The sequence below is a fragment of the Podarcis vaucheri genome (genome assembly GCF_965113315.1).
Source record: "Podarcis vaucheri genome assembly, chromosome: 11".
Taxonomy (NCBI): Eukaryota; Metazoa; Chordata; class Lepidosauria; order Squamata; family Lacertidae; genus Podarcis; species Podarcis vaucheri.
This window is the reverse complement of record NC_138749.1, coordinates 39,181,631-39,205,260: the sequence shown is the minus strand read 5'-3', so window position 1 is coordinate 39,205,260 and position 23,630 is coordinate 39,181,631. Positions and strand designations below refer to the sequence as shown.

The 23,630-nt window shown below is 38.7% G+C and overlaps 1 protein-coding gene across 2 annotated transcripts in view; it reads left to right on the top strand.

Annotated features, from left to right (window-relative positions):
• The window catches only part of CHD1 (chromodomain helicase DNA binding protein 1), a 45,495-nt gene that overhangs the window by 8,817 nt on the left and 13,048 nt on the right, over window positions 1-23,630 (top strand). For both annotated transcript variants that reach the window (XM_082191386.1, XM_082191385.1), the window contains exons 3-22: window positions 1,751-1,952; window positions 2,745-2,849; window positions 3,363-3,430; window positions 4,846-4,995; window positions 6,811-7,079; window positions 7,519-7,744; window positions 11,908-12,008; window positions 12,277-12,455; window positions 12,921-13,048; window positions 13,917-14,133; window positions 17,095-17,184; window positions 17,454-17,644; window positions 18,957-19,145; window positions 19,313-19,475; window positions 19,914-20,066; window positions 20,174-20,245; window positions 20,625-20,774; window positions 22,186-22,334; window positions 22,943-23,039; window positions 23,120-23,215. In XM_082191386.1, the coding sequence (XP_082047512.1) occupies window positions 1,751-1,952; window positions 2,745-2,849; window positions 3,363-3,430; window positions 4,846-4,995; window positions 6,811-7,079; window positions 7,519-7,744; window positions 11,908-12,008; window positions 12,277-12,455; window positions 12,921-13,048; window positions 13,917-14,133; window positions 17,095-17,184; window positions 17,454-17,644; window positions 18,957-19,145; window positions 19,313-19,475; window positions 19,914-20,066; window positions 20,174-20,245; window positions 20,625-20,774; window positions 22,186-22,334; window positions 22,943-23,039; window positions 23,120-23,215 (2,995 nt within the window). The remainder of the gene's footprint in view (window positions 1-1,750; window positions 1,953-2,744; window positions 2,850-3,362; window positions 3,431-4,845; window positions 4,996-6,810; window positions 7,080-7,518; window positions 7,745-11,907; window positions 12,009-12,276; window positions 12,456-12,920; window positions 13,049-13,916; window positions 14,134-17,094; window positions 17,185-17,453; window positions 17,645-18,956; window positions 19,146-19,312; window positions 19,476-19,913; window positions 20,067-20,173; window positions 20,246-20,624; window positions 20,775-22,185; window positions 22,335-22,942; window positions 23,040-23,119; window positions 23,216-23,630) is intronic.

Sequence of the window (23,630 nt, the reverse complement as noted above, 5' to 3'; positions counted from 1 at the left end):
AGAAAAAACATACTGAAATAATAGAAGTTGAGATGTAGCAAATAGTAATGAAGAGATTATTCTGCTACAGATGTGAAAGCTTAAACACATAAAATAAAATCTTTGCATCAACGGACCTAGGGAGCTTATCAGTAGAATAGCCCCCTCCTTGACCTGAAGAAAATCATTGTTTCCAAGACTCAATGTTAATCAATTTAGTATTTGGAAATCATTGGAAATCATAAATGGAATAGTCTTATCTCAAGTACTCTGCAGACCACCTGATACTTATAAACATTACTAATGCAAGCTGTGGTGATGAGAGAGAGAGAGTGCGAGCGCACTCCTACTTTATTCAAACGACCATTTGGAGGACACCTCATTTCCATTGGATGTGTAGGTGTGATAACATTTATAATAACATAAAGAGAGCCCCTGCTGAAAACAGGCCACCATCTGATTTTCCACAGTGCCATACTAGATGTCCCTTGACAACAATGGCCTTCACCTTTTAATGTTCTCCACCAACAGGTATTCAGAGCCATAAGATCAATAGCTATTGTCACTTATAATTATTGATGGAGACCTTTCTGCAGTGCTATTTTCCCATTAAAAATAGTATAAATGGAAACAGGACCAAGTCAGAAAATTACTTAATGATGCTGAGCCAGAGTGGAGTACTAGAAGTTTGTTATTTCTCTTTCAAATTTACTGCATTCCTGGGAGTTTATGGCGTTCTGCTCGTCAGAGGAGGAAGGGAGGAACATTCATCTCTTTCAAGACAGGCAGTGTGGACACTGTCAACTGCTGTTTCAGTGACCATGTTTTCTGATGAGTACAGTTCTTGATGGTACTCTGCCCATTGCTTCATCTGCTTGTTGCAGCTTGTGATGATCTCTCCCAACTAGGTTTTCAGTGGTCCATTTTTCTTGACTGTTTGTACAAGGCTTTCTTCATGCCTGCATCCATTTTGCAAGTGTTACCACTGACAGTAGCAAGTTGAATGCTCTGGCAGTAGTCATTGGCACATTGTCTGGCAATCCACTGGGCATCACTCCCTGCCTGTCTTAGTACATCTTCTTGCAGGGTGCACACTTGTAGGTCATAAGAGCTCTCACTTTGCAAGCAATAACAGGCTCCATTTCCTTAATGTCAGCCTCAAACCAGTCGGAGATCTGTGTCTATCTCTCCGTTTGAAATATATCGACTATTGGTTGCCAAGCTCCACAACACAAGCCATTAGAAAAACTACATTTTAAATATATGAGTCTGAAGTTTAAAACACATTTTTGTCTGTCTGTTGGAGGAAGTTGCTTGTGTGCAAATGTAAGCAAAAGCATGCAACTGCACGTCCATAGCTCTAAAGCATGTGGCAAATTAACATTTGAGCAATTGTTACTTGGATGGGGAAACATTAACATTCCTGTGTCCAGCATGCAGTGTTCAGTTAACTAGCAACTAGATGTCTAAGGTCATTCCATTCTGTACTTTATCCTATGTTCTAAGTATGTGTGTTCAAAAAAAAAAAAAAAAAAAAAGCATATTCAAGGCTCCTTAATTCATTGACACTCCATTTGAGGGATTTATTGGGAGAACTCCAACTTGCAGATGCAGGCATTACTGCAAAGACTGATAATCAGCTGGTCATACTGTTGAAGCAGCAACATTTACTATCTAAGGCTAACACTTAAGGGGCTTTTAAATGGGGACTGCACACCTGAATCTGTTCTTCAACCTTCTTATAATATTTACTTTTAACTTAAAATTGCAGCCAGTCAGATGACGATTCTGGTTCAGCATCAGGTTCTGGATCTGGTTCAAGTTCTGGAAGCAGTAGCAATGGAAGTAGCAGCCAGTCGGGAAGCAGCGATTCAGACTCTGGTTCAGAGTCTGGCAGTCAATCAGAATCTGAGTCTGATACATCTAAGGAAAAGAAAGTCCAAGCTAAACCTCCAAAGGTTGATGGAGCTGAGGTAAGGTGGACTCTCTCCACAAATGAGAAACTCTATTTAAATGGTTGTTGTATTAAGTGAGCATCTGCATAAATAGTGTAAATTAGAAAGTACTTAAGTAATATGAAACATTGGAAATGCTGATAAAAATATCAGATGGCAGCAGTGCCAAACTTTCACCTTTCTAAGAAATACCCAGTGTTGACATTAACACTGCCTGGGTTATTTAGCAACGTGTGTTGTATCCACTGCTGCCATTCTACTTGTGGAACAGACTTGCGCTTTCACAACTTCACCCTCCTCTCCCATGCACCCTCAAAATCTGCTCCAGAGGATTGGAACACCCTCCAGAGCAGGTCTGGTGGGTGCAAGGATTCAAGAGGAAAGAGAAGTACCACATGTGGAACTCAGTTCATGCAGCAGTGAATACATTGGATGTTTCTGGCAACTCTTAAGTAAAAGTCTCTTTTAAGTTTAGAAGGAACTTACAAAATAATATATTAAAGAATCGTGTCTAATTTTTGCCACACAAAAGGCAACAGTATTATAGCCTTCTAGATGCAATTTTGACGATGGCATGATATCCTTAGCATATCAATATAACTGTAACCGTTTCAGTTGAATCAAGTCCCCAGGCCACCCCACCCAGTGGAAGAAATATATTTCAATTGCGTTCATTTGTTTCTTGATAACTTTTATTGTATTTTGCATCTACCTGTTACTTGTAAAGTTTGTGGACTTTACTGAAGAATGTATGTTATTGCTTGTGTTTTATGTGACTACATAATTGTTTTTATTTGAATTCTGCTTTAGTTTTGGAAATCAAACCCAAGTATTCTGGCTGTACAGAGATCAGCAATGCTCAGGAAACAGCAGCAGCAGTCAAAAGCAGCATCCTCAAACAGTGGCTCAGAAGAGGTGAATAGTTAGCTAGTATTTTAAATATAAATGTAAACACAGATCTTTACTAGCCAATGCCAGTATTTTAAAAGAAAAACTGGAGTCAAAGTATCCTTTAAGTAAAGTACCTTTCAAATCATTGACTTGTATACTACTGTAGATGCCAACTGTTACCTTTCTTGGGGCCAGCACAGTATCTTTAAGACTGTATGTCATACTTGCTTTCAGTATTCATAAGATTATAATATATGTAGTTGAATTCCCTTGTAAAAGAAAAAAGGTGTCGAGTTCAAATGGGCTGGAGGACCAATTCAGGGGCTAATTTGACAAGCAGCTTTAATGAGGCAACCAGTAGTTGGACTGAGGATCAACTTTTCAAATGTCCCTTGCCATCCAAACTTAATGGGCCATCCTTCCTCATCTTACCTGCAAAATTTCCTGCAACTTCGGTGTTGAAATGGAATAGCAGTGTTAAGAGAATGACTGTTTGTTTACTTCCTTATGGACCTTATATTTTGTTTTTCTATGCAGGACTCATCAAGTAGTGAAGATTCTGCCGATGACTCATCCAGTGAAATCAAGAGGAAGAAACATAAAGAGTAGGAAATTAAGTATTGCATAGCTTGATGTAGTGTTTTAAAATTATCTGATCAGTAGAGCACATGACGTTATCAATGTTATTTTATCTCAGTGGTTGCTTAGTATCCAGTGAATAAACTACTTGCTTATCTGTATACTTGTATGGCTATCCATATAGTGACATGTTAGGATTTGCATATTTAAGATCTTTGCATGGAAATATTCTCATTTTAGAAACAGACAACTGCAACAGTATTAGGAGTTTAATTGCCCAGAACATATTTCTTTCCAAGAGGTTAAAGTCCCTTAAGCATCATCTGGTGAATGTTTTCTGTGCAACTGGCCAACCAAAATGTTTGCTTTCTATCACCCCATCATTCTCTCACTGAGGCAGATCAGGTCTCTGACATCACACTTTTATATATACTCATAAAATGCCTCAAAAACATGTTACTAGCTTAGGAAAATTCCATGCCCCTTCCCTCCTGAGCTTGATACTGAAGGGAGAGAGAGTAGTCATCTCTGCAATCCCACTGCAGTTCTGAAGCTTTCAGAAGTGCATCTGATGTTGAAGGAGCTCTAACTGTCCTTTTGAATTTGGAATTTGCCCCTGCCCCTTCTCCCACTGTCCTTTCTACTGAGCTTAACCTTAGAAATTATCCACCCCAAGGAATTGTCCTTTGGATTATCCAAAGTTGTGCTTTACTTCTAAGGGGCTCCGGGTGCCTCCAAAAAGCAGTACAGTACAATTACAAGGATGGTCCCCTACCTCCAGCTACAGAATTAGAAGGAAGGCTGAGGCTCATCAGGGTTGGGGAGAATTTGGATCATGGCCAGTGCTGCTAACATATTTGTGGACCACAGCAGGTCTCATTAAGGTTCATATATTCAGTTCATATTTGGGTTTTTTAAGTAGCCCCTTGCTTCACTGAGATTTGCTTCATTTAAAAGTTTTTCCTAGAATTTACATATTGCTTTGTTTATTTAATATATGAAGGTTTGAGTATTGATGGCAGCGAGAAAAAGTCATTAATGTGGAAAATCTGTATAGTTAGCATTTCATTTTAATGAATCTGGAATTATTCCAGATAGTTCTCCTATTGTGTGAAAGCTGTAGAGACAGAATTTTTAAAGAAAGTGGCAAATAACTACTTACCGAAATATTCACAAATTCCTGTAAATCATTAACTATTCATTTTAGTCGTGCAAAGTTAAAGGTTTAACCCTTTTCCTGTTAAAGGTTTAACCTTCCATCTACATTAAATTTGCTGCTAATTTCACTTGTTCAACATTGTTGTTTTCAAAATGTGTGAGGATAGTGGCTCACTCCCTTTAAAATTTTATACTAAAAACTTGATTTTGTAAGATTATTCTTACTTCTATTGATCTACATTTAGGTATATAAATGTTCTTTTTGTAATTTTAATTTATGTAGTGAAGACTGGCAAATGTCTGGGTCAGGATCTGTCTCTGGAACTGCTTCAGATTCTGATTTGGAAGAAAGCAGAGATAAAAGTAGTTGTGAAGAGAGCGAATCTGACTATGAGCCAAAAAACAAGGTCAAGAGCAGGAAGCCTCCAAGCAGGTATGTGAAAAATATTTTCGATTGTAAAGTGTCCCCCTTGTTTGGATAAAAAAATATAAATATCCTCCCTACATGTTGCCATCTAGGAGTCCAGTAAGTAGATGAGGTAGTCTTTGTACACTGGGATGCAGAAGAAAGAAAAGTTGTCTTCTTGCTGAGGGGGCATCTCCCATTTTCTCCATATATCTACTATTTTTCTTGCCTCCATTGCAGAATGATCTGCTACCTAGTTTAGACTGCTTTAGGCCAAAGCTTCTCTTGGTTTGCGAGCTAGAAAGAAAGAAGGTAGAAGTCTTTTTGAGCACTGAACCTACTTGGGCTGAGTTTGTGTCTTGCAATTTTTGTGTTCCAAGGACAGGTGGAGTCTATTTTACAGCTGCCTGTCTTCCTCCTTTATTGAAGATAGTTAAGAAAAATTATGATGATTATGGTAATTATTAGGTTGGTGGTTTATTACCCACTGTTCATCCTAAAGTCCCAAGGTGGGTTACAGTGCTACAAGCAAACAATTTAAAACAACTTTTAAGAACAATTTATTACATTAAAAACAACTTAAAACTTTAAAAACAAGGTGCGTCCTTAAAACATACTAATGGGAGATGCTTCCTAGTTCAGCCGTCAGCTTAGTTTTTCTTCTAAAGAATTTGCTTTCTATTCTATAGAGATATCGCCCTGTGTCTGGATCATTTTCAGATGAGACAGAAGGAGAAGGCACATATAAGCTAGTTCTCTATTTTACAGTGTTCAAATGCATTCCTAGGTCCTGTCAATATTATATTTTATTCCTTTTGATTGATCGGAGTGGCAGCAACCAGAGTACAGAAAGCATTGGGCTGTGGCAAAGTCAACTGATTAGAATGTGGTGACAAAGGCTTTAGAAACTAATATGTCGCTCGCAATGGCCGTTCTTATTTGGGTAGTGTGCAATTGGGCCCGTTGAATCCTTTGTCCATCTGCTTTGTTTTGCTTTTGGAGAATGTGATGACTTTTTATTTCCTAGCGAGGCCAGGTCCAGTTAAGGCTCTTCTGTGAGAAGCTTGCAACCTCAGGCATGTTAATTCATGCTGATGTGCTTCAATGTGGCAAGAGGAGCCACAATGCTTCTTTAGGGTGGAGCCTAGAAGCCTGACCTAGAACCCAGCTGCTAAAAGAAACCGGACCTGTTCAAAAAGAACCATCTGATAATAGAAAGATGGGAGAAGTGGTTGTTGGGAGCTCTTACCCCACCCCCAAAGAGAAAACCTTCAACCATGTGTTTTCTCCACTTGGAGCATAAAAGTAATAAAACCCAGCAGATTAACTGTGTGGGAAGCTGGCTGTCGAGAGAAAGCATTTTAGTTGTTTCCCTGTTGTGGCTGTCGCTGTACTTCAGAATCCATCCACAGTAAATGCTATGCCAGCAATGTCTGCGGATTAAAAACAAAACAACCAAGGTTATAATGTTTCTTAATGCCCCAAAGGGCTACTCTTTTCACAACCTTGGCCCTTGCCTTCTGATGTGTTCAAATTCCATTGGCATGGTATAAGAAACTGGCTAGACTCAACTCCTTAATGGTGTTGGGACGGTTGGGTATTTTATTTGAATAGACAAACATTTAGTATAATAAAAATGTTTTTAAAATGTCAAAGAAAAGAAAAGAAAAGAAATCTGATAGTCTGCAGATTCAGAGATTTACTACAGGAAGTTAATAAAAATTGGTGCTCCGGCACAACCTACAGGGTTCTGAGCATCTTTGCCTGCCATTTATTCTAGGGTTTTTACTGATGAGTGTTATGAAAGTCTGTTTTTATTTTGTTTTTCTTCAAATGTTTAAGAATAAAGCAAAAAAGTGGAAAGAAAAGTGGGGGGCAGAAGAAAAGGCAGCTTGACTCATCAGATGATGATGATGATGATGATGACGATTATGATAAAAGAGGATCTCGCCGCCAGGCAACAGTAAATGTTAGTTATAAAGAAGCTGAAGAAGCAAAGACAGATTCAGATGATCTGCTGGAAGTCTGTGGAGAGGATGTCCCACAACCTGAAGAAGATGAATTTGAGACAATTGAAAAATTCATGGATAGCCGCATTGGAAGAAAAGGAGGTAATGTTGACTTATATTTGTAAAACTTCTCAAGCTGATGAATAATGTTTCAAATTATTTCTATTGGATGAAATATATGAGAAGTACATGTTGTGAATGGTACAGTAACTGATACTTTAACAACCTTGTTAATAAAACTGTTAGGGTTTTTTGTATGTATTACAAAATATTTTGGTTATATATGTTGTTTCAGTGCTGTCCTATTTTTCACTTTCTTTGCTGTAGTTTTGCTGTATATGTTGGTGTCAACACATATTTTTGGCATTAATATAGTTTGTATTGAACTTTTAAATAGCACAGCGATGTACCAGCATTCTAGTACAACTTCATGGAGTGATTATAGATGCTTCTGTCATCTAAAACCAATCTAACAATGTTTGCTGTGCTATCTAAAGCCATTTAGTATTGCAGTTGATGCTGTTGTCATGCTCTTTTTCAGCAACTGGTGCTACAACCACTATCTATGCAGTTGAAGCTGATGGAGATCCAAATGCAGGATTTGATAAAGCAACAGAACCTGGTGACGTGCAGTACTTGATTAAATGGAAAGGCTGGTCCCACATCCATAACACTTGGGAAACGGAAGAAACCCTGAAACAGCAGAATGTTAGAGGAATGAAGAAACTGGACAACTATAAGAAAAAGGATCAAGAAACAAAACGGTGGCAAGTATTGTTTATTGTAAAAGTATAATACAAGCACATATTGTATATTATTGAAGTATTTATTTGGCACATGTCTTTATTCATGCATGAACATAATTGGCAGAATGCTGAATAAGGCAGATGTAATTTATTCATAATGTTTTTTTAAAAAAATTCAAAGTACTATAGTACTGTTGATCTGCAGATTTAAGGTTCAGCATTATGCAGGATTCTTAATGGTTACTGTGTGCTGTATCCAGTTGTGGCTTTGTGCCAGCAGAAATGCTTCCACTACAACGAGGTGAGGTACCCTATTTTCACCAATCCCTCTTCTCAGTTGCAGCCCTTTAAGCCATATTACAGGGATAACCAGTGTGGTGCCCTCCAGCTGTTTTGGACTACAGCTCATATCATCCTGGGCCATGCTAGCAGCGGTGATGGGTGTTGTAGTCCACAGCACTTGGAGACCACTCCTTACTGTTCCAGAAGAACCAATAGCCTTTTGGTAGGATGGAGGGGCTACATTGGGTAAGAAAGAATTAGTGAAAATATGGATTCCAATATATTTCTTCGACTCAAAACACTAATAGTAGTTACTGACTTGTCAGGGTTGCCAACAGGATTCATTGGATGTAGTTCATTGAATGCAGACTGAGCTCTCTGCATCTACACACACACACACACACACACAGCGCCCAATCTATTGGCAAGAACCTCTTATGTACATATATCAACTGAACCTCATTTATGTTGTGGGACTGTTGCAAAGATAAAAAGAGGAAGAGGAGAATAATAGAATGTTGCCTCCAGGTTGTGCTTTCTAACTTTATAGATTTCCAGTTTTGTTGTTGTTGTTTAGTCGTTTAGTCGTGTCCGACTCTTCGTGACCCCATGGACCAGAGCACGCCAGGCACTTCTGTCCTCCACTGCCTCCCGCAGTTTGATCAAACTCATGCTAGTAGCTTCAAGAACACCATCCAACCATCTCATTCTCTGTCGTCCCCTTCTCCTTGTGCCCTCCATCTTTCCCAACATCAGGGTCTTTTCCAGGGAGTCCTCTCTTCTCATGAGGTGGCCAAAGTATTGGAGCCTCAGCTTCACGATCTGTCCTTCCAGTGAGCACTCAGGGCTGATTTCCTTCAGAATGGAGAGGTTTGATCTTCTTGCAGTCCATGGGACTCTCAAGAGTCTCCTCCAGCACCATAATTCAAAAGCATCAATTCTTCGGCGATCAGCCTTCTTTATGGTCCAGCTCTCACTTCCATACATCACTACTGGGAAAACCATGGCTTTTACTATACGGACCTTTGTTGGCAAGGTGATGTCTCTGCTTTTTAAGATGTTGTCTAGGTTTGCCATCGCCTTTCTCCCAAGGAGCAGGCGTCTTTTAATTTCGTGACTGCTGTCACCATCTGCACTGATCATGGAGCCCAAGAAAGTAAAATCTCTCACTGCCTCCATTTCTTCCCCATCTATTTGCCAGGAGTTGATGGGCCCAGTGGCCATGATCTTCGTTTTTTTGATGTTGAGCTTCAGACCATATTTTGCGCTCTCCTCTTTCACCCTCATTAAAAGGTTCTTTAATTCCTCTTCACTTTCTGCCATCAAGGTTGTGTCATCTGCATATCTGAGGTTGTTGATATTTCTTCCGGCAATCTTAATTCCGGCTTGGGATTCATCCAGCCCAGCCTTTCGCATGATGAATTCTGCATATAAGTTAAATAAGCAGGGAGACAATATACAGCCTTGCCGTACTCCTTTCCCAATTTGGAACCAATCAGTTGTTCCATATCCAGTTCTAACTGTAGCTTCTTGTCCCACATAGAGATTTCGCAGGAGACAGATGAGGTGATCAGGCACTCCCATTTCTTTAAGAACTTGCCATAGTTTGCTGTGGTCAACACAGTCAAAGGCTTTTGCATAGTCAATGAAGCAGAAGTAGATGTCTTTCTGGAACTCTCTGGCTTTCTCCATAATCCAGCGCATGTTTGCAATTTGGTCTCTGGTTCCTCTGCCTCTTCTAATTCCAGCTTGCACTTCTGGGAGTTCTCGGTCCACATACTGCTTGAGCCTTCCTTGTAGAATTTTAAGCATAACCTTGCTAGCATGTGAAATGAGTGAAATTGTGCGGTAGTTGGAGCATTCTTTGGCACTGCCTTTCTTTGGGATTGGAATGTAGACTGATCTTCTCCAATCCTCTGGCCAATGCTGAGTTTTCCAAACTTGCTGGCATATTGAGTGTAGCACCTTAACAGCATCATCTTTTAAAATTTTAAACAGTTCAGCTGGAATACCATCACTTCCACTGGCCTTGTTATTTGCAGTGCTTTCTAAGGCCCATTTGACTTCACTCTCCAGGATGTCTGGCTCAAGGTCAGCAACCACACTACCTGGGGTGTACGAGACATCCATATCTTTCTGGTATAATTCCTCTGTGTATTCTTGCCACCTCTTCTTGATGTCTTCTGCTTCAGTTAGATCTTTACCACTTTTGTCCTTTATTATGGTAATCTTTGTACGAAATGTTCCTTTCATATTTCCGATTTTCTTGAACAGATCTCTGGTTCTTCCCGTTCTGTTGCTTTCCTCTATTTCTTTGCATTGCTCGTTTAAGAAGGCCTTCTTGTCTCTCCTTGCTGTTCTTTGGAAATCTGCATTCAATTTCCTGTATCTTTCACGATCTCCCTCGCATTTTGCTTGCCTTCTCTCCTCCGCTATTTGTAAGGCCTCGTTGGACAGCCACTTTGCTTTCTTGCATTTCTTTTTCATTGGGATGGTTTTAGTTGCTGCCTCCTGTATAATGTTGCGAGCCTCCATCCATAGTTCTTCAGGCACTCTGTCCAGCAAATCTAAATCCTTAAACCTGTTCCTCACTTCCACTGTGTATTCATAAGGGATTTGGTTTAGATTGTATCTTACCTGTCCAGTGGTTTTTCCTACTTTCTTCAGTTTAAGCTTGAATTTTGCTATAAGGAGCTGATGATCTGAGCCACAGTCAGCTCCAGGTCTTGTTTTTGCTGACTGTATAGAGCTTCTCCATCTTTGGCTGCAGAGAATATAATCAATCTGATTTCGATGTTGCCCATCTGGGGATGTCCATGTGTAGAGTCGTCTCTTGTGTTGTTGGAAAAGCGTGTTTGTGATGACCAGCTTGTTCTCTTGACAGAACTCTATTAGCCTTTGCCCTGCTTCGTTTTGATCTCCAAGGCCAAACTTGCCAGTTGTTCCTTTTATCTCTTGATTCCCTACTTTAGCATTCCAATCCCCTATAATGAGCAGAATATCCTTCTTTGGTGTCACTTCGATAAGGTTTTGTAAGTCTTCATAGAACTGGTCAATTTCAGTTTCTTCAGCACCAGTAGTTGGTGCATAAACTTGGATTACTGTGATGTTAAAAGGTCTGCCTTGGATTCGTATCGAGATCATTCTATCATTTTTGAGACTGCATCCCAGTACAGCTTTCGCCACTCTTTTGTTGACTATGAGGGCCACTCCATTTCTCTTACGGGTTTCTTGCCCACAGTAGTAGATATGGTAGTCATCCGAACTGAATTCGCCCATTCCCGTCCATTTTAGCTCACTGATGCCCAGGATGTCAATATTTATTCTTGCCATCTCATTTTTGACCACATCCAACTTACCCAGGTTCATGGTTCTTACATTCCAGGTTCCTATGCAATATTTTTCTTTACAGCATTGGACTTTCCTTTCGCTTCCATGCATATCCACAACTGAGCGTCCTTTCGGCTTTGGCCCAGCCGCTTCATCAGCTCTGGATCTACTTGTACTTGTCCTCCGCTCTTCCCCAGTAGCATGTTGGACACCTTCTGACCTGAGGGGCTCATCTTCCAGTGTCATAACTTTTATATGCCTGTTGTCTTTGTCCATGGAGTTTTCTTGGCAGGGATACTGGAGTGGCTTGCCGATTCCTACTCCAGGTGGATCACGTTTGGTCAAAACTCTCCACTATGACCTGTTCATCTTGTGTGCCCTGCTCGGCGTAGTTCATAGCTTCTCTGAGTTCTTCAAGCCCCTTCGCCACGGCAAGGCAGTGATCCATGAAGGGGATTTCCAGTTTACTTACCTTCTAATCAGTCTTCCTGTACTTCTGTTGAAAGTTAGAAGAATCGTAAACTATACATTCTACAGGGTTATAATGAATACACTGTGTAATTTCATTCCAGGTTAAAAAATGCTTCTCCAGAGGATGTGGAATATTATAACTGCCAGCAAGAACTCACAGATGATTTGCACAAACAGTATCAAATAGTAGAAAGAATAATTGGTAAGTGACAGGTTTTGAAACTAGAAATAATGATGATATACCAGCATAATGCATGCATTTAAGTTTTTCTGTGTTCATGTAGTTGGAAAGAAGTTGTATCTCATCGTACTTTATAAACTATTTTAAAGACTTTCAATGTACATGTCAGTGTCCCTACAGCTATATCCATAAGTTGTTCATCTATTCATGAGTTGTTCAGCATAGTGCCTTATTTGAGCCTAATTATGTGTCAGTGTTAAATTTCATTTTAAACATATATTTCCCACAGCTCATTCAAATCAGAAGTCAGCAGCAGGTTATCCAGACTATTATTGTAAATGGCAGGGTCTCCCTTACTCAGAATGCAGCTGGGAAGATGGTGCTCTCATTGCAAAAAAATTCCAGTCACGCATTGACGAGTATTTTAGCAGAAATCAATCCAAGACAACTCCTTTTAAGGACTGTAAGGTGGGTACCTTAGTGTTTCTTTTAACAGTGTCTCCTTCAGTTGAAGTAATATCTGGTGTCAGGCTATACCACTGCCATTTTGCGAATGGCAGCTCAATTCAGAAAGAAGAAGAAACCTGCATAGAATACTATTGATTAGGAATAAGGGATTAAGTCTAACGTTCTTCCCGACATCTTATTTTCTGTGTCAGAGAATTATTTTGTATAGAGAGGCATTTGACTGAATGATGCCAGGCATAGCTTTACCACTTCATCTGCTGTATGTGAAATCTAATCCAACAAGAAGAAGTATAAGCTTTAATGGTTTCAACTATTTAAGAACTACTTTTTTAAGCATGATGCTCAGGGTGGAAGTTGGTCCTTGGCTGTAGTAGATTCAGTTTTTCACTTGCATAACGATTGTTTTAATTTTCTACACTTGAATTGGAAGAAGAAGTGATATTCTCACCACTCCTCTTTTGTCAGGTTTTAAAGCAGAGGCCAAGGTTTGTGGCCCTAAAGAAACAACCATCTTACATTGGAGGGCATGAAGGTTTAGAGCTAAGAGATTATCAGTTAAATGGACTGAACTGGTTAGCTCACTCTTGGTGCAAGTAAGTACATTATAAAAATAAAATGTTGCAATTATATGTTAAATACACATGCATGTTTTATTTTACAAGCTCAACAGGAGCACAGTCATACACATTTGCCACTTAATAAATATATCTCTGTGTGTGGTAGTTATGTTTAATGGATTGTACAAAAATAGTTATTTATATCCCATTCTTATTTTCATGCAGACTTTTTTTTTAAAAAAAGCATGATCATCAAAAATTGAAAGCTAGTTAAAATCTGAAGATAGGACTTAAACTTACATGGTTCAGTTTTTATTGTTTGATATGTGTGTTTAAATGAGCGGTGTGTGTTGATTCTGTGTGTACCCTGAATTACAAGTTGAATGGAAAAAAATTGGGGAAGGTTCTCAGATCCTAGGTCAGATTGTGCCATTAACAAAGCATTTCTGTCCTGTCAGTGACTACCTAAGCTTCTGAATCGCTTTGCTGCACCCGTTGTCCGATGGTACAGATGCCCATGACCTAACCCCACCAGTGACATATGCTGAGGGGGATATTTCCATATACTAGACTTTCCTGAGAGTCTGGCCTTTTTTGCCAACCTTTCGCACTATGCAGTGATGAAATTTTGTTATCCTGGGGAAAATAGAGGCTATATCCCCAAAATTCATTGTGGGAAGGAACAGAAGCCCCTCTCAAAATCCTTGGGGTAACAGGGTCTTTGCTAGGCTCTGAAATGTCCTCCTCCAGTCTTTCCTGGGGAACTATTGTCTTTTCCCCACTGCCCCCCCCCCCGGATGATTCCTCTTGTACCCACTGCAAAATGGTGAAATCTGCTCTTGTGGGAGAAATACTGCAACTGTCATTCTGAAATTTGCCATGTTTTATATACCTCACTTTACAGGAGCAACAGTTGCATTCTTGCAGATGAAATGGGCTTGGGCAAAACAATACAAACTATCTCCTTTCTGAATTATTTGTTTCATGAACACCAGTTATATGGACCTTTCTTGCTGGTAGTACCACTTTCCACTTTGACATCTTGGCAAAGAGAAATCGAGATATGGGCTCCCCAGATGAATGCTGTAGTTTATCTGGGGGATATTACTAGCAGAAATGTGGTAAGTGATCAAATTCTACAGTGTCACTGTATTCTTAGTAGATCCAAAATTAGTGCTTATACAGAGATGGTATTGGAAAGATTAAAATTAACCAAATTTCACATTTATTTTAAAGAGTTGCTTGTTTTTGGTAATATTTAATATTTTTGTAAGTAAAATAAAGTGTGTATTCTCCAATATTTTGATACTTGGTTGAATTACAGAGAAATATTAGCCTTTCATTTTTGCCAAATACATTGCTGCTATCTAGGAAATGGCAGAGACTCTTCCATTGTCTGCTAAGACAAAGGGAGGCCAACTAACCAAAAAGCAGTATTCATTCAAGCTTTAATTTACTGAACTCACATAGTTAAAATGTAATAATTGATTACTTTCATTAGAGAGGTATTTACGGATAATAGCTTTATTCAGTAATGGAATGGACTGTAAAATATGAAACTATAGGTCTTAGCATGTTATATTTGAAATTTGCATTATGCTTATCAGTTCTTTTGAATCTACTACAAATGCAACTGAAAATAATACTTCCATTCATTTTGATGTAGTCTTCTTTGTTACCCTTGAACTAAGCAATATTTTAACAGTCTTTTAATTTACAAATTTTCTTAATAAAATTCACTGACTGCTTTTTGCTGTTTGTTAAAATAAACTTCCTCATAGTTGATCAAGAAGTAAAGTGTTATACTGATCAAGCATTAAGCACATTTAACTCTGGTACTCAAGGAGCTTTAATTCTTTCTTGGGAACAAGACAATAGTTTGAGCTACTTTGAAGTCAATCTCTCTTCATGGCGGAATGCAGGATTCAGATTGACAAGTTATTCACAAAGTAATTTATTTGCAGGGGTGAAATGCTTTCCTGCCTCTAAAGAGAAAGAAGTGTTTGGAGCAAAAGGGTGGGGGAGAGAGAAGGAAGGAAAGCTAGGAAACAAAAAAGAACTGTAGAATAACAGTTCCATCTTTCAGTTCCTCATTTGTACAGTAAAACAGGGCAGGTGTGTGGTGGGGCAGATGACCACTCTGAGGAACAAACCATTCAGGCAAGAACATGATTAACTGTTACTCTTTATCCCTCTTTCTTCCGGTGTAAGATATATTTAGCCAGGTAGCAGTAGTGACTATAGCCGTGCCAGAAACAATCCTGTTCCACAGAACTTCTCCTGTCTGTCACTATCATGATTGAGCCTTCAGGCAGTACTCACCTAGACTCAGAAGGACCTGTTTATAGGATCTCCCAACTCACCAGATACCCATTTTCGAACCAATGAAATGTTTTCATGTGTCTCCCTACAGATCCCCATCACGCCATAGGACCCAACTCTCCTAAAGGCCCAATAGCATAATCTGGATTAGATGTTACTGTCTGAAGAGAAGGGTGTGGTGGGAATTGCGGTAGTGTAGCAACTTCAGGTATCAGAGGATAAAGGGCTAAGTATCTCAGTGTGCTTTCTAATCAGTGGCACTACCCTCCTGTCCTGCTTTGTAAGTGGGCAGTCATTTATAGCCTTTGCAATCTGAGAGATGACAGCATCAGATCAGTTGATCCTGGAAAATGTCAGAGAACAGTGGATAATAGAGTGATGATACTAATCTAGAAATTGGTTTGTGCCCAGTACATGATTGAAAAGCCTTCTCGGGCACTTGTTCAAAATCAGTCATATCTGCTTCAGTTTCAAGCTTTAGAAATGGTTCCAACCCATGAGGCATTAGGCATATTTTTTTACCATGCTGGAAATCAGTAGGAGGAAACGAGCCATTCTGTCTCTTAAGTACTTCAGCAAATTGCTGGAGAAAAGGTGCTCCAAGTTGTGGATGCTGAAGTTCACAGCAGCACAACCAAGATATTTCCTTGCTTTGTAGATACAACAGAGGTCCGTTGCTGTATTCATCACCACTTGCCTGGGCAAATTGTGTTACAATTTGAATTCCATAGAATTCCTCAGAATTCATTTGAGTCAAAGTATATGTTGAGCTCTAAGCAGTGCTGTTAAGTCTCCTGGAATTTCAGTATCAGTTGGCAAATAAACAGGCGTAATTCATATAAACAGGTGTACTAACAAGGTTTATATTAGCAGGCAGTTGAGCAACAGAAACTTGTCTCATTAGGTTATTTGGCACAGTTCCTAGGTCGGCATCTTGAAAAGGTGGTGGGTTGTTTTTTTACTTGCGGACTTCTCATATAGTTATGAACCTTTGTTTATAATTATCTTTGTAAGCCTACACACACTTCCACAGATAGTTAGATACAGGTTTTACATAGGTAGAGATACATGGATATAAAATGTGTGTTGATAAATAGATATAATGCAGCATTTTAATACCACCAAGAAGGTCTGGGCAACCTACTTGATTCTGGTCCCCATTCCAATTTTATCTTCACAACAACCTTGTGGAAAAGGTTAGGCTGATAAGTTAATAAATTACTTTTCAATGGACCTAAGAGAAAGCTCTTCCCTCATCAATCTTAAATCTTGCTTCCTCTCATCCCAGAGGGAATAACTTTGCCACAGTCTGGGCTGTTATCTTGTTTCTCAAGGGAAATAGAGATTTAAAAGTAAATAAAAAGACAAAATATGCATTTTCTTTTCTGAAATGTGCTTGTAAATAAAAGCTAGTTCCCTGGCTTCTGCCTCTGGTTAGCGTAGGATCTTTCTTCCATAAAGGCTCTAGAAGGACCAGAATGAGCAAGGTAATTGCTTGTGTTGTGTACTGCATGTGTGGTTTACACTCAAAGTTGGATCAGTTTCTCTGCTTTGTAACATAGCTGCAAAGGGTGCATTGGTTGTGCAGCACTAGCTGCTTTCTCAATAGGTAGCTATTCTAATCCGATCCTACTTACTCACTTTCATATTTATGAGCACTTAGCTTGTGTGTAAGCTAATGTTTAGAAGCTAACAGCATCGAATATTATCAGAATGTGGGTTATTTCATAACCTTAATTTCTCACCAACTTTGTCTGCAGATAAGAACACATGAATGGATGCATCCGCAGACCAAAAGATTGAAATTTAACATCCTTCTGACAACTTACGAAATTTTACTGAAGGATAAGGTAAGTAATTTGACCACCACTCACTTCTCAAAATGAAAGCAGAATACTGAAGGAACTAGACTTGCCTGTCAACAGTTCTTAGGTTCAATAGAAGAAGTGACTTGTGAATTTTATTACTGAAAAAGGCAGTCGTTTTCAATTTTGTGGAAGAAGGTAGAATTTTTTTTAATAGATTAGATGCTCATTTTTCTACAGCATCACTTAAATTGCCATTTTAAATGCTTAATCTCTGAAACAAAAAGGCATTCATTTTTATTTTATTTGAACAGTCATTCCTTGGTGGTCTGAACTGGGCATTTATAGGAGTAGATGAAGCCCATCGATTAAAAAATGATGATTCCCTCCTGTACAAGACGTTAATAGACTTCAAGTCCAATCATCGCCTCCTTATCACTGGAACACCTCTGCAAAACTCCCTGAAAGAGCTCTGGTCCTTGCTGCACTTCATCATGCCAGATAAGTAGGTAAACTTACTATACTAGCCATGTACAGTTAGGAGAATTATTTAACTAGCACTCCTTGAAAAATGGTAGGGACTGCAGCTTTGCTGGTTTGTCTATTGCTTTGTTTTGGTGCAGAATGTCTGGAGAGTTTATTTGTTTATGGTGTTAGCCTGCTTTAAGTGACACTGGAACCATGTTAAAACAAAACAAAAAGTCCAATGCCTCTGGGAAGCTTACAGGCAGAACATAATGGTAACAGCTATCAGAGGTCACCTATTTTAGCTGCTTTGGCTTGTGTCCACCTAAGTTCTGCTATTAATGGGCATGCCCAATTTATGTATACTAATTTCAATGGGTCTACTCTTGAGTAGAATTTAGTTGAGAACAACCCTTTGTTTTGTATATTTTCAATATAGTCTCGCAATAGAGGTAAATAATGGTCTTCTGATATATTGGCTACTTTTATCTGTTTATGTAAACCATACATCTTCAACATAGATTTGCTTTTAGGGTAGCGAAGCAAAATAATAAGAAACAGGAAATTAAAATGATAGTAATGATTATTCTAATAATACAGAAAACTAATATATCAAATAAAAAAACCCCTCAAACAGCAACAGCCAATTTAAATAAATTAAATAGAATCACTTAGACCAGTTTAATTTTAAAGGGTGCTATACTAGGAATCTTGCTGGGGATTATTGGAGAACCCTTTGAAGACGGGGTGGGGTTTTTTGTATCCGTATGATCTCTGCCAGTAGAATCGTTTATATCTCTCCCGGTAAAGTCTTGTTTGTTTACCTTTTACTTTTCCTTCAGTATGTTGAGAGAGTGACAACAGCCTAAATATTGCTACTTGCCCATATTTTTCTTATGGACAAGTATGAACAAAGTGGAAGGAAATTAAAATGGGGATGAACTGTCAGAAAAGAAGGGAGAATAAATTAGCAGAGCTTTTTTTTTCTTTTTTGGCGTGTCACTCGGAAGTAAGTCCCATTAAATTCAAGTGGGACTTACTGCTAAGTAAGTGTGTATAGGAATGTGTACAGTGCTTAAGCTGCTTTAAAACTAAGTAGCATAGAACTTAGTGAAATGTTTAAAAACAAGGGTCATTTATTTTTCATAATTCAAATTTTCTATTGGCTTACTAACTTGGCTGATTACACGCTTGTTTTTCTCAAGTCTGAGAACTTGTGTGTATGTCCAGGATGTCATGTATAATAGTACAGTAAGACTACTGGCATAGCATGTATGTTTATTTTGAAAATCTACCACAATGGTTATACTGAAAATTTGCCACAATTTAGAATGTTACATTTTATATTGAAGGTTTTCTTCTTGGGAAGATTTTGAAGAGGAACATGGGAAAGGAAGGGAATTTGGCTACGCAAGTCTTCACAAAGAACTCGAACCATTTCTATTAAGGAGAGTTAAGAAGGACGTAGAAAAATCTCTTCCTGCCAAGGTTGAACAAATTTTAAGAATGGAGATGAGTGCATTGCAAAAGCAATATTATAAGTAAGTAATATATTGTGGCTGTCAAAATAATTCATACAGTGAAAAGTGAGCAGGTTTCTTTCATACAGTAAAGAGTTTGCCTGCCTGCTTGCCTGCAAGCATTTTTTTAAAAATTTTCTGTTTTCCACAGTTTCATTACTGACAATACACTTTTTTTAAAATATCAGGTGGATTTTAACTAGGAATTACAAAGCCTTAAGTAAAGGTTCAAAGGGCAGTACCTCGGGCTTTCTGAATGTCATGATGGAGCTCAAAAAGTGTTGCAATCATTGCTACCTCATTAAACCACCAGATGATAATGAATTCTATATTAAACAGGAGGCCTTACAGGTAAAATTTCACGTCTTGTTCTGTATATAAAACAAATTAAAATGCAATGATCAGATTACTGGGTTTTTAAATGTTAATTAAATAGCCTAGGAAAGATTATATTATTATTATTATTATTATTATTATTATTATTATTATTATTATTATTACCACCACCACCAAGTAAACATATCTGGGGAGGAAGTTCCACAAACATGGTACTGCAGCTGAGAATGTTCCCCCTGGTTGCCCACTGCATAGTGTAGCTTTTTAAATCTAAGAATTCTGTGCACAGGAATAGATGTAATCGTGTTAGGCATATTCAGACTTCCTTAAATTTTTGATTTGTGGTTTCTACCTTTGGTTTCTGGTAGTTCCCACAAAATGCATTAACGTTAATGTACAGACATATCTTCCATGCAGTCGTTGATTTTTTTATGTCTTGTGTTTTCTTTCAAGAATTTAATCCGGAGTAGTGGGAAGCTCATTCTTTTAGACAAGCTGCTGATTCGCTTACGAGAACGTGGCAGCAGAGTGCTTATATTTTCTCAAATGGTGCGGATGCTGGACATCCTTGCTGAATATTTGAAATATCGTCAGTTTCCCTTTCAGGTAAGAGCTTACTGTTAAATTATATCACTGTGCGCACATTTATTTGTTGGCCTCATGCTGTTTACACACTAGCACAGTCTTAGTCTAATTGGTCTTTTTCTCTCCAGAGGCTAGATGGGTCAATAAAAGGAGAACTGAGGAAACAAGCACTGGACCATTTTAATGCAGAAGGTTCTGAGGTAATGTGTTCACTTGCCTATTTTGTGTTTTGTTTTATCTTTTAAGGAATGTGTTTTGTTTCTAGCAGCAGAAAAGGATATTTCCCATCTTATAAACAACTATAACAAAAACTTTCATAGTGAAATCCAGGATTTTATGTTACAAAATGGAACTGTAGTACTTTGTTTAAGGTTAGCAGTTTATTTTACAACATTGTTTGTGTTGGAGACAAATGTTTTGGTACAGTTTTGGGCAGTTTTAGAATAATTGCATTCTTAAGTAGTTTAAAACAATTTTAATGTATACAGTACTTTGAATGTCAAAATGTATCAGTTAATTCTCCTGTTAGGTATATTTTTACAGTTTTTGTTTCAGTCTTCCCGTCTCTCTTACTTTCAGGACTTCTGCTTTTTACTGTCTACCAGAGCTGGAGGTCTAGGCATAAACTTGGCATCTGCAGATACTGTTGTTATATTTGATTCTGACTGGAACCCTCAGAATGATCTGCAAGCACAGGCTAGAGCTCATAGGATTGGGCAGAAGAAACAGGTACATATGTCTTGTTTGATTTAGGTACTTGGTTGGGGACAGGAACAAATTATATGAAATCCAGTTTACATATATACGTGTGTTTATTTGTGTTTATTCCCCCCGCCCCTCAAGTGACGTGGTTTGAATGTCTGGGTCATGTTTTATGGAAGTGTTAGTTTACTTGTCTTTATCAATATGTGGTTTGTTTGGGGTGTGTGTGTGTGTTAACAATTAACTAAAGAATTCAACTTTTTAATAGAAAGACAACTTTAATGTGCCCAGTTCCCAAAACTAGCAGCCTGACTCCAACAAACACAGTACTAGCATATAAATTTTTATGATAGAATATATTTAAAAGAGTGCAAGTACGCTTCATATACCTTGGCTGCAGTCCACCAGCAGTGAACTGTGTGTGCTCCCATCTCCACAGAGACAGAAGAGCTCTGCTCTCCATAAACTATGCACAAAGCTTTCAGGCTAGCCATGGAATTCTGGAGATATTCCACCACTGTGATCAGCCTAACATCTCCTTGCATCTGTGCAGTGAAGATTCACAAAAGGGGAAAATGCTGATAGCAAGGCCATAGGAAACTAGATTTGGGTTTCACAGCAGCAACAGCACTCACATATTAAATTTTATTTATTGATTGCCTACCCTTCACCCTAAGGTGCCAGGGCAGATTGCAACACTAAAACACAATATGAACACTAGTTTAAAACAACTTAGAATCACAAAAATAAGGTGGATCCTAAAAATATATACCTCAAATGTAAAAGCCAGGGTTATAAGCTGCACCTTCAGTGTTCACCAGAAGCTGTACATTGAAGGTGCCAGACACACCTCTGTGGGGAGGGAATTCTACAACTTAGGCGCTGCCACAGAGAATATCCTCTCTGGGCCACTACCCCCTGTGTTGTTAGAGCAGAAATTGATTCTCACTGCAGAATCGAGGGCTTGCATGGTTTCTTGTTGTAGAATTGCAGCCTCTGGAGGTAGAAACATGTCTTGTTGGAATATACTGTTCATTCAAATACCTCTAAAAAACTGTCACATAATTGCTCCAAGCGCATTACACATTTAAGAGGAGTTAAAAATATGAATGCCATTTTAAATTTAATATACAGTCGTACCTTGGAAGTCGAACGGAATCCATTCCGGAAGTCCATTCAACTTCCGAAACGCTTGGAAACCAAGGCGTGGCTTCCAATTGGTTTCCTATTGCACAGGCGCACCGGAAACAGTAGCGGACGTTCAGCTTCCAAAAAATGTTCGGAAACCTGGAACACTCACTTCCAGTTTTTGATCATTCAGGAGCCAGAACGTTCAACTGCCAAGGCATTCTGGAGTTTTATTTGTGACTAAAACTTCACATTATTAATCACTTTAGTGATTCCCGTAAATCTTTATTTTTTGTTTGGCTGTTCACAGGTAAACATTTATCGGCTAGTCACTAAAGGATCTGTAGAGGAAGATATCCTGGAAAGAGCCAAGAAGAAAATGGTTTTAGATCACCTTGTCATTCAGAGAATGGACACTACAGGAAAGACTGTGCTGCACACAGGTTCTGCACCTTCTAGGTATACCTTTGGGGATGAACTGTAAGCATATCTAACAGACAACTTCCCAAAAATGTGCAGATAATCCTTCACAATGTTAAGGGAGTTATGTTGACATGTCCAAGGTTACAAAACTTGCCAATTATCTTCTTTCTCTCAGGATGTCAGGGCTAAATCTCCTGGCTCCTGAAGCTAACAGATAGGCATCACCTGAGATATCACTTGCTTTCCCATCATGCAGTCCTTTCTGCCCTTCTCAAATGATAGAAGATGGCTTCAGACTGATTCCTTTCTCCCTTATTAGAGCAATGGTTCTGAAGGAGCCAAACTGAATTGACCCAGAACTGCTGAAAAATATAATAATAGAAAGATAAACATAGGGGAGGGTTGAAGAAAGGAGGGCAGTAACCAAAGGAAGAGAATCCCTCTGCCTGACGTTTTCCCTATTGCTGTGGATTACGGTGACCTAAGAAGCTTAAGGAACCAAGACACAATTCTAGGAGAAACTCTGAATTTATGTTATTGATTGAATGTGTCAGCTCATTGTCTGTGGGCATCTAGTATCTTAGAGACACACATTTTTGTGCCTTGTGCTGAGTAAAAGAGTAACATGTTCCCTTTATTTTTAGCTCTACTCCTTTTAACAAAGAGGAGCTGTCAGCTATTTTAAAGTTTGGTGCTGAGGAACTTTTTAAGGAACTGGAAGGTGAAGAACAAGAGCCACAAGTAAGGTTAACATCCTAGCATTTGATTTTTTGGTCTATTCAAATCAACATTCCACCGGTAAGATTTTTTTTCTTTTTCAGGAAATGGACATAGATGAAATCTTGAAGAGGGCTGAAACACGGGAAAATGAAACTGGCCCATTAAGTGTCGGAGATGAATTGCTTTCCCAGTTTAAGGTACTGTACTTTTTCATTCCATAATTATGTTAAGCAAGAATTATTAAAAGCAACTCCATTTTAGAAATGCTTTCTGTTAAAAGCTCCAAGTTTTTCCTCGGGAAACAGTTTTTCAAAATCTGTTTAGAAGAATGTGGTCACCTCTACCCCTTTTTAAACACCTGAATGTTGAAATTTCTTTAATTTTTTTGAAGTTCACTAAGAACTTTTGTGCCTCTTCCCTGTATGCAGACCCATAAAGGGGGAGGCAGGTACACTTGCCTCGGAAAGCTAAGCTGGCAAGGGCCCCCCACCAGGGACCAGATGATTTTTTTGTTGTTCGAGTTTATAACTTTATTCTAGCAAGACTCCTGCCCTGGGCCTCAGACAAACACTGCATGGTCCTACCTGTATGGACTCCAGAGAGAAAAGAGGA